Source organism: Salmo salar, chromosome 16 (assembly GCF_965601325.2).
Source record: "Salmo salar chromosome 16, fSalSal1, whole genome shotgun sequence".
Classification (NCBI taxonomy): Eukaryota; Metazoa; Chordata; class Actinopteri; order Salmoniformes; family Salmonidae; genus Salmo; species Salmo salar.
This window is the reverse complement of record NC_138306.1, coordinates 59311948-59322500: the sequence shown is the minus strand read 5'-3', so window position 1 is coordinate 59322500 and position 10553 is coordinate 59311948. Positions and strand designations below refer to the sequence as shown.

The window sequence follows — 10553 nt, the reverse complement described above, 5'->3', positions numbered from 1 at the left end:
CGAGTTTATTAGCAAGTGCGTCGGTGATGTCGTACCCACAGCGTCTATTAAAACCTTCCCCAACCAGAAACCGTGGATTGAGGACAGCATTCATGCAAAACTGAAAGCGCGAACCACTGCTTTTAATCATGGCAATGCGACCGGAAACATGACCGAATACAAACGGTGTAGCTATTCCCTCCGCAAACAAGCTAAGCATCAGTATAGAGTAGTAGAGTCGCAATTCAACGACTCAAACAGGAGACATATGTGGCAGGGTCTACAGTCAATCACGGATTACAAAAAGAAAGCCCCGTCGCGGACACTGACGTCTTGCTCCCAGACAAACTAAACTACTTCTTTTCTCGCTTTGAGGACAATACAGTGCCACTGACACGGCCCGCTACCAAAACCTGCGGGATCTCCTTCACCGTGGCCAATGTGAGTAAAACATTTAAACGTGTTAACCCTCGCAAGGCTGCCGGCCCAGACGGCATCCCTAACCTTCAAGAAACAGCAGAGGGAGCACCCCCTCTATCCACATCGACGGGTCACTAGTGGAGAAGGTGGAATGTTTTAAGTTCCTCGGCGTACACATCACGGACAAACTGAAATGGTCCACCCACACAGACAGCGTGGTGAAGAAGGCGCAGCAGCGCCTCTTCAACCTCAGGAGGCTGAAGAAATTTGGCTTGTCACCAAAAACACTCACAAACTTTTACAGATGCACAATCGAGAGTATCCAGTCGGGCTGTATCACCGTCTAGTACGGCAACTGCTCTGCCCACAACCTTAAGGCTCTCCAGAGGGTAATGAGGTCTGCACAACGCATCACCGGGGGCAAACTACCTGCCCTCCAGAACACCTACAGCACCCGATGTCACAGGAAGACCAAAAAGATCATCAAGGACAACAACCACCCGAGCCACTGCCTGTTCACCCCGCTATCATCCAGAAGGCGAGGTCAGTACAGGTGCATTAAAGCTGGGACCGAGAGACTGGAAAAACAGCTTCTATCTCAAGGCCATCAGACTGTTAAACAGCCATCACTAACATTGAGTGGCTGCTGCCAACATACTGACTCACATCTCTAGCCACTATAATAATAAAAAATGGGATGTAATAAATGTATCACTAGTCACTTTAACCTCTATGGGCTAGGTGGGACGACCTACTCAACAGCCAGTGTAATCCCGTGGCGCGATATTCAAATACCTCAAAAATGCAAAAACTTCAATTTTTCAAACATGACTATTTTACACCATTTTAAAGACAAGACTCTCGTTAATCTAACCACACTGTCCGATTTCAAAAAGGCTTTACAACAAAAACAAAACATTAGATTATGTCAGGAGAGTACCCAGCCAGAAATAATCAGACACCCATTTTTCAAGCTAGCATATAATGTCACATAAACCCAAACCACAGCTAAATGCAGCACTAACCTTTGATGATCTTCATCAGATGACAACCCTAGGACATTATGTTATACAATACATGCATGTTTTGTTCAATCAAGTTCATATTTATATCAAAAACCAGCTTTTTACATTAGCATGTGACTAGCATTCCCACCGAACACTGCCGGTGAATTTACTAAATTACTCACGATAAACGTTCACAAAAAACATAACAATTATTTTAAGAATTATAGATACAGAACTCCTCTATGCACTCGATATGTCCGATTTTAAAATAGCTTTTCGGTGAAAGCACATTTTGCAATATTCTCAGTAGATAGCCCGGCATCACAGGGCTAGCTATTTAGACACCCAGCAGTTTAGCATTCACCAAAGTCAGATTTACTATCAGAAAAATGTTATTACCTTTGCTGTCTTCGTCAGAATGCACTCCCAGGACTTCTACTTCAATAACAAATGTTGGTTTGGTCCCAAATAATCCATTGTTATATCCAAATAGCAGCGTTTTGTTCGTGCGTTCAAGACACTATCCGAAAGGGTAAATAAGGGTTACGAGCACGGCGCATTTCGTGACAAAAAATGTCTAAATATTCCATTACCGTACTTCGAAGCATGTCAACCGCTGTTTAAAATCAAATTTTATGCCATTTTTCTCGTAAAAAAGCGATAATATTCCGACCGGGAAATCGTTTTTTATTACAAAGAGAGTGAAAGTAAAAGCATGCTATCCCCTCATGCACGAGCCTCAGTCTAATGGCCCTCTGATAGAGCACTTGCCAAACGTGCTAATGTGTTTCAGCCTGGGGATGGAATTAGATCGTTCAGCTTTTTCCCGCCTTCTGAGAGCCCATGGGAGCCGTAGGAAGTGTCACGTCATGCCAGAGATCCCCTGTATTTGTTAGAGATGATCAAGGAGGGCAAGAAATGGTCAGACAGGCCACTTCCTGTAAGGAATCTTCTCAGGTTTTGGCCTGCCAAATGAGTTCTGTTATACTCACAGACACCATTCAAACAGTTTTAGAAACTTTAGGGTGTTTTCTATCCAAAGCCAATAATTATATGCATATTCTAGTTACTGGGCAGGAGTAGTAACCAGATTAAATCGGGTACGTTTTTTATCCGGCCGTGCAAATACTGCACCCTTGCCCCAACAGGTTAAACAATGCCACTTTATATAATGTTTACATACCCTACATTACTCAGAAATGTGCTTCCTGCAACTCAAACTCTAAAAAGTTCTGGGACATTGTAAAGTCCATGGAGAATAAGAACACCTCCTCCCAACTGCCCACTGCTCTGAGGATAGGAAACTCTGTCACCACCGATAAGCCCACTATAATTGAGAATTTCAATAAGCATTTTTCTACGGCTGGCCATGCTTTCCACCTAACTACCCCTACTGCATTCAACAGCACTGCACCCCCCACAGCTACTCGCCCAAGCCTCCCCATTTCTCCTTCTCCCAAATCCATTCAGCTGATGTTCTGAAAGAGCTGCAAAATCTGGACCCCTACAAATCAAATAAAATACTGAGAACTGGAAGGAAAGATGACCAAAGGAGGAATTGGTTTTGGGGGTGACCAGTGAGGTATACCTGCTGGAGCGTATGCTACGAGTGGGTGCTGCTATGGTGACCAGCGAGCTGAGATAAGGGGGGACTTTACCTAGCAGGGTCTTGTAGATGACCTGGAGCCAGTGGGTTTGGTGACGAATATGAAGCGAGGGCCAGCCAACGAGAGCATACAGGTCGCAGTGGTGGGTAGTATATGGGGCTTTGGTGACAAAACGGATGGCACTGTGATAGACTGCATCCAATTTGCTGAGTAGAGTGTTGGAGGCTATTTTGTAAATGACATCGCCGAAGTCAAGGATCGGCAGGATGGTCAGTTTTACGAGGGTATGTTTGGCGGCATGAGTGAAGGATGCTTTGTTGCAAAATAGGACGCAGATTCTAGATTTAATTTTGGATTGGAGATGCTTAATGGAAGGAGAGTTTACAGTCTAACCAGACACCCAGGTATTTGTAGTTGTCCACAAATTCTAGGTCAGAACCGTCCAGAGTAATGATGCTGGACGGGCGGGCAGGTGCGGGCAGCAATCGGTTGAAAAGCATGCATTTAGTTTTACTTGCATTTAAGAGCAGTTGGAGGCCACGGAAGGAGAGTTGTATGGCATTGAAGCTCGTCTGGAGGTTAGTTAACACAGTGTCCAAAGAAGGGCCAGAAGTATACAGAATGGTGTTGTCTGCGTAGAGGTGGATCAGAGAATCACCAGCAGCAAGAGCGAAATCATTGATGTATACAGAGAAGAGAGTCGGCCCGAGAATTGAACCCTGTGGCACCCCCATAGAGACTGCCAGAGGTCCGGATTTGGGTGAAGGAGAAGCTGGGGAGTCTTGGGCAAGTAGCTGCGGGGGCTGCGGAGCTGTTGGCCGGGGTTGGGGTAGCCAGGAGGAAAGCATGGCCAGCCATAGAGAAATGCTTGTTAAAATGTTTGATTATTGTGGATTTATCTGTGGTGACAGTGTTACCTAACCTCAGTGCAGTGGGCAGCTGGGAGGAGGTGCTCTTATTCTCCATGGACTTTACAGTGTCCCAAAACGTTTTGGAGTTAGAGCTACAGGATGAAAATTTCTGTTTGAAAAAGCTAGCCTTTGCTTTCCTGACTGACTGTGTGTATTGGTTCCTGACTTCCCTGAACAATTGCATATCGCGGGGTCTATTCGATGCTATTGCAGTCCGCCACAGGATGTTTTTGTGCTGGTCAAGAGCAGTCAGGTCTGGAGTGAACCAAGGGTTATATCTGTTCTTAGTTCTACGCTTTTTGAAAGGGGCGTGCTTATTTAAGTTGGTAAGGAAATTAATATTTTTAGGAACGACCGGGCATCCTCGACTGATGGGATGAGGTGAATATCCTTCCAGGATACCCCGGCCAGGTCGATTAGAAAGGCCTGCTCGCTGAAGTGTTTTAGGGAGCGTCTGACAGTGATGAGGGGTGGTCGTTTGACCGCTGACCCATTACGGATGCAGGCAATGAGGCAGTGATCGCTGAGATCCTGATTGAAAACAGCAGAGGTATATTTAGAGGGCAAGTTGGTCAGGATAATATCTATGAGGATGCCCATGTTTACGGATTTAGGGTTGTACCTGGTGGGTTCCTTGATAATTTGTGTGAGATTGAGGGCATCTAGCTTAGATTGTATGACGGCCGGGGTGTTAAGCATGCAGTGGGGCAAAAAAATACTTATTTTCCACCATAATTTGCAAATAAATTCATAAAAAATCCTACAATGTGATTTTCTGGATTTTGTCTGTCATAGTTGACGTGTACCTATGATGAAAATTACAGGCCTCTCTCATCTTTTTAAGTGGGAGAACTTGCACAATTGGTGGCTGACTAAATACTTTTTTGCCCCACTATATCCCAGTTTAGGTCACCTAACAGAACGAACTCTGAAGATAGCTGGGGGGAAATCACATATGGTGTCCAGGGCACAGCTGGGAGCTGGGGGGGGGGGGGGGGGGGGGTCTATAACAGGTGGCAAAAGTGAGAGACTTATTTCTGGAGAGATTATTTTTTTTAAAATGATTAGCCCAAGCCCCATACGATATTTAAAGTCCGAGGGGTATTCAGGTCATCCCCATAACAACCAACGGGCATAGCGTCATCTGCAGCTTTTTGTCCAGTGAGCTGAGAATTTGCCAAAGTCCATTGGCCAACCATGTTGAGAGCAGAGCAGACTGAGCATTCAACAGACCTCCCCCTACCCATATAGGGATGGGCAACTCCAGTCCTCGTGGACCAACTCCAGTCCTCCCCCCATCCCTAGCAAACAAAGCTGATTTGAAACTCATTTGTATTTTGTGACCTGTTGAATATTGGAGATCTGTTAGCTGGGGTCTGGAGTCAGGACAATAGGCAGATGGGTCACAACCCCGGTTTTTGGAAAGGGCTGTCTGTTATAACTGAAGCTATAATGATGAAGAGGGTCTGTCCGTAGCCAACTGTCTGACTAGTGGACCTTCCCCTGACGGAGCTGTCCTGAACACATCCAGGCCCATATCTGCTTTCCATACTGAGCCTGTTATGTCATGACTCTTCCTCTCTCTCCTCCTCTCTCCCCACAGCCCTGACAGGAAAGATCCTCCACTCCATCTCAGCAGCAGGTTTTGAGATCTCAGCCCTGCAGATGGTAAGTAGCCTACATAGTCGGTCATCATAGTCAAATCTGTGCCATGCCGCAGGGACCCACGGGGGATGATGATGGCGTTACTCTGTTTAGACCCACGGGTGGTGATGATGGCGTTAACCTGTTTTTACCCACGGGTGATGATGATGGCGTTACTCTGTTTAAACCCACGGGTGGTGATTGATGGCGTTAACCTGTTTAGACCCACGGGTGATGATGATGATGATGATGGCATTAACCTGGTTTGACCCACGGGTGATGATGATGATGATGGCGTTAACCTGTTTAAACCCACGGGTGATGATGATGATGGTGTTACCCTGTTTAGACCCACGGGTGGTGATGATGGCGTTAACCTGTTTTTACCCACGGGTGATGATGATGATGATGATGATGGCATTAACCTGTTTTGACCCACGGGTGATGATGATGATGGCGTTATCCTGTTTAGACCCACGGGTGATGATGATGATGGTGTTACCCTGTTTAGACCCACGGATGATGATGATGGCGTTAACCTGTTTAAACCCACGGATGATGATGATGGCGTTAACCTGTTTAGACCCACGGGTGATGATGATGATGGTGTTACCCTGTTTTGACCCACGGGTGATGATGATGATGGCGTTAACCTGTTTAGACCCACGGGTGATGATGATGGCGTTAACCTGTTTAGACCCACGGGTGATGATGATGATGGTGTTACCCTGTTTAGACCCACGGGTGATGATGATGATGATGGCGTTACCCTGTTTAGACCCACGGGGGATGATGATGATGATGGCGTTAACCTGTTTAGAGAATGGATTGTAGTTTCTACAACAGGTTGGTCGAAACAATCATTGTGATTGGTTGAGATGCGTTCTAAGCCATACAAAAAAAAAAAATAATGTTTAGCACGGGTAAGCCTATGACGCAAAAAACGGCCATCTTGTTTTCTGTTCCGTCTGAGAAATCCCTGCACGTCTATTGTTCCATCAGCCCAGCCAGCCAATTCATTAACATGATCTCCACTGTCCTATTGAGAATGAACGTGTCAGGAAGAGAATGACATATTTTCTCAGCCAGTCCAAATCACAAATCGGCATAATTTTTTAAATATATATACAAAGAAATGTCAATAGAAAACAGATAAAAACGACATGAAATGCAGCTACTTTGCTGTTATTCTGGCTACACTGTTTGACCTGACTGTGTTAGCCGTGGTTGGCTAGCTAGCTAGCTAGCAAGGGGATAAGAGCGTTGCCAGCCGGTATGGCAATGGAACATGTTTAGAACAAACTACTGGTTCTGGTCCATAGATACAGAACAAAAAGACTGAACGTCTGGGTCGCATCTCTGGCAACTAACCCGATAGAATGAACGGCCAGACGGCTTGCCTAGCAACCATATATATGTCCGGACTAGGCCTATAAATTTCATTGAGGGATGAAATAGTAGCTTATTAGTACATTTATCAAAGTAACATTGCTTAGCACGCCCTCTCGTGTACAATTGCTTTAAGACAACATGACCAAAGGGTTAGACCTGTTTAGATAATGGATTGTAGTGGACAACGTGACACAGCTTCAATGCCATACAACTCTCCTTCCGTGGCCTCCAACTGCTCCTAAACGCAGAGTGGTGCTGGAGCAGCTATAGATGTGTAGAGTGATGCTGGAGCAGCTATAGATGTGTAGAGTGATGCTGGAGCAGCTATAGATGTGTAGAGTGATGCTGGAGCAGCTATAGATGTGTAGAGTGATGCTGGAGCAGCTATAGATGTGTAGAGTGATGCTGGAGCAGCTACCTGCTGGATGTGTAGAGTGATGCTGGAGCAGCTATAGATGTGTAGAGTGATGCTGGAGCAGCTATCTGCTGGGTGTGTAGAGTGATGCTGGAGCAGCTATCTGCTAGATGTGTAGAGTGATGCTGGAGCAGCTATCTGCTGGGTGTGTAGAGTGATGCTGGAGCAGCTATCTGCTAGATGTGTAGAGTGATGCTGGAGCAGCTATCTGCTGGATGTGTAGAGTGATGCTGGAGCAGCTATCTGCTGGGTGTGTAGAGTGATGCTGGAGCAGCTATCTGCTAGATGTGTAGAGTGATGCTGGAGCAGCTATAGATGTGTAGAGTGATGCTGGAGCAGCTATAGATGTGTGGAGTGATGCTGGAGCAGCTATAGATGTGTGGAGTGATGCTGGAGCAGCTATAGATGTGTAGAGTGATGCTGGAGCAGCTATAGGTGTGTAGAGTGATGCTGGAGCAGCTATAGATGTGTGGAGTGATGCTGGAGCAGCTATAGATGTGTGGAGTGATGCTGGAGCAGCTATAGATGTGTAGAGTGATGCTGGAGAAGCTATAGATGTGTAGAGTGATGCTGGAGCAGCTATAGATGTGTAGAGTGATGCTGGAGAAGCTATAGATGTGTAGAGTGATGCTGGAGCAGCTATAGACTATGGCACTTCAGTAAAAACATAATTTGATGTGCGGGACTTTCTTTTATACAATGCACGTTTTCATTGCTTGCTAGTAAATAAATTAATCAAGTCTTCTTTAAAAAAAAATGTTTGATGTGTCTGATTATTCATTCATTATTCAACAGCAGTGGACAAGGTTGTTCTGGCTCTGAGGACTGAAAATGTTGTGTCAAACTGACGATGGGCCAATCCTCTCCACCCTAACCCTAATCAATACTCATCAGGCCCGGTCCTGGCCGATGTCAAATCAAATGTTATTGGTCACATGGTTAGCAGATGTTATTGGTCACATGGTTAGCAGATGTTATTGGTCCACACACATGGTCGCAAAGAAAGAGTCCTATTGGTAGATGGGTAAATAAACAGACATTGAATATCCCTTTGATGGTGTATCAATACACCCAGCCACTACAAAGATACAGATGTCCTTCCTAACTCAGTTGCTGGAGAAGAAGGAAACTTGTTAGGGATTTCACCATGAGACCAATGGTGACTTTTTAAAACAGTTACAGAGTTTAATGGCTGTGATGGGAGAAAACTGAGGATGGATCAACAACATTGTAGTTACTCCACAATACTAATCTACTTGACAGAGTGAAAATAAGGAAGCCTGTACAGAATTAAAATATTCCCAAACATACATCCTGTTTGCAATAAGGCACGTAAGTAAAACTAAAAGGAAATTAACTTTATGAGTGGGTTGCGCAACATGGATTAACTCTTAAACAAGATTAAATCAAGGTTTATCTCCTAATCCTGTTGCACCAAATTTTAAACCTAGTTTTAAATTAATCCTAGTTAAATTAAATCCTTCCTCTAATCTAAATTGAGTTTTCACTTTAAACCTACATTAATTTGAAACATGTTGCTCAATGAATAAAAAAAGAGATATATATATATATATATATATATTCATTTAGATTGGAGATTAATTCTAACCTACCACTTGAGGTGGTTGAACTGATAAAATGGCAGCATATCTACTGTGGAGAGACCAAAACGAGTTCCTCAGAGAATCATTAGAGTCAGGTTGAATCCTGTTGAGTTTTAATGATAATTAACTCATTATTAGTAGGCTATTTACTTGCTCATTTTGTACACCAACTGAATTGGGGCTTATGATTATGCCCAGCCTTGGTACGAATGATGATGTTATGTAACATGCTGTAAAGGGCCTGATAACAGTAACATTGTAGTGATATATTTTTTTTTTAACATTTTAGTCATTTAGCAGACGCTTTTATCCAGAGCGACTTACAGTAGTGAATGCATACATTTCTTCTTTTAAAAAAAATATTTTATTTTTATTTTTCTCTCCGTACTGGTCCCCCGTGGGAATCGAACCCACAACCCTGGCGTTGCAAACACCATGCTCTACCAACTGAGCCACACGGGACTGTGTGAAGTTGCATTTACGTCAGTTTTACCAGTTTATTTACGCTTACTAAATATGAATGGTTAAGTAGTCCGTCGTCGTCGTCATAGGGGTTATGGAAAGGGGCAAACTGCTGGGGGAATCATATCTTCTGGGAGAGAGGATCAGTTCCGTTGGACGGAGGCCCCACTCTGGTCTGAAATAGCCCCCCCTCTTCTGCCGCATCCTTTTTGGCTTTCGCTTTAAAAAAAAAAAGTTTCCCAGCACGCTTTCATCCCATTTGGGTCCCTCTTCTCTTTAAATCCGTGTCGATTCATTAAATCTGTCGCATAAAATGGCCCAGGTGTCTTCCTTCTTTTTGACAGTGGTGTTGTCTGTGTTTTTATCCTCCAGTAACAGTTACGGAGAGAGGGAGAGAGGGAGGGAGGGAGGGAGAGGGAGGGAGGGAGGGAGAGGTGGGAGAGAGGGAGGGTGAGGGAGGGAGAGAGCTTCTCCTTCTCCCCTGCCTCCCTCTCCCTCCCTCCCTCCCTCCCTCCCTCCCTCCCTCCCTCCCTCCCTCCCTCCCTCCCTCCCTCCCTCCCTCCCTCCCTCCCTCCCTCCCTCCCTCTCCCTCCCTCTCTCCCTCCCTCTCCCTCCCTCTCCCTCCCTCTCGCCATCCTAAATTCCTCCATCGGCTCTGACAATTGTTTTTTTTTTCTTTTCATAAGCGGAGACATTTGAACTTTTTTTCTGAAGTGTCCGTGATCAGGTGGCTAGCGGATAAATAATTAATGGCTAAATAGCGTTAAGTAATGACAATAATAAATAATATTATAAATATTTTATAAACTAGCTAGCTACAGTAGCTAACGTTAGCTAATAAATGAGTTTTCTGTTTAGTACTGGTAAATAAGGTATTTTATTTCAAATCAGCCTCAAAGCTCATCACTAAGCTAAGGATCCTGGGACTAAACACCTCCCTCTACAACTGGATCCTGGACTTCCTGACGGGCCGCCCCCAGGTGGTTAAGGGTAGGCAACAACACATCTGCCACACTGATCCTCAACACGGGGGCCCCTCAGAGGTGCGTGCTCAGTCCCCTCCTGTACTCCCTGTTCACTCATGACTGCACGGCCAGGCAGCACTCCAACAC

At 45.0% G+C, this 10553-nt stretch overlaps 1 protein-coding gene across 2 annotated transcripts in view; it reads left to right on the top strand.

Moving 5' to 3' along the window:
* Positions 1–10553, top strand: part of nme7 (NME/NM23 family member 7) — a 106174-nt gene that overhangs the window by 49041 nt on the left and 46580 nt on the right. For both annotated transcript variants that reach the window (XM_082962329.1, NM_001141095.1), the window contains exon 8: positions 5528–5592. In XM_082962329.1, the coding sequence (XP_082818455.1) occupies positions 5528–5592 (65 nt within the window). The remainder of the gene's footprint in view (positions 1–5527; positions 5593–10553) is intronic.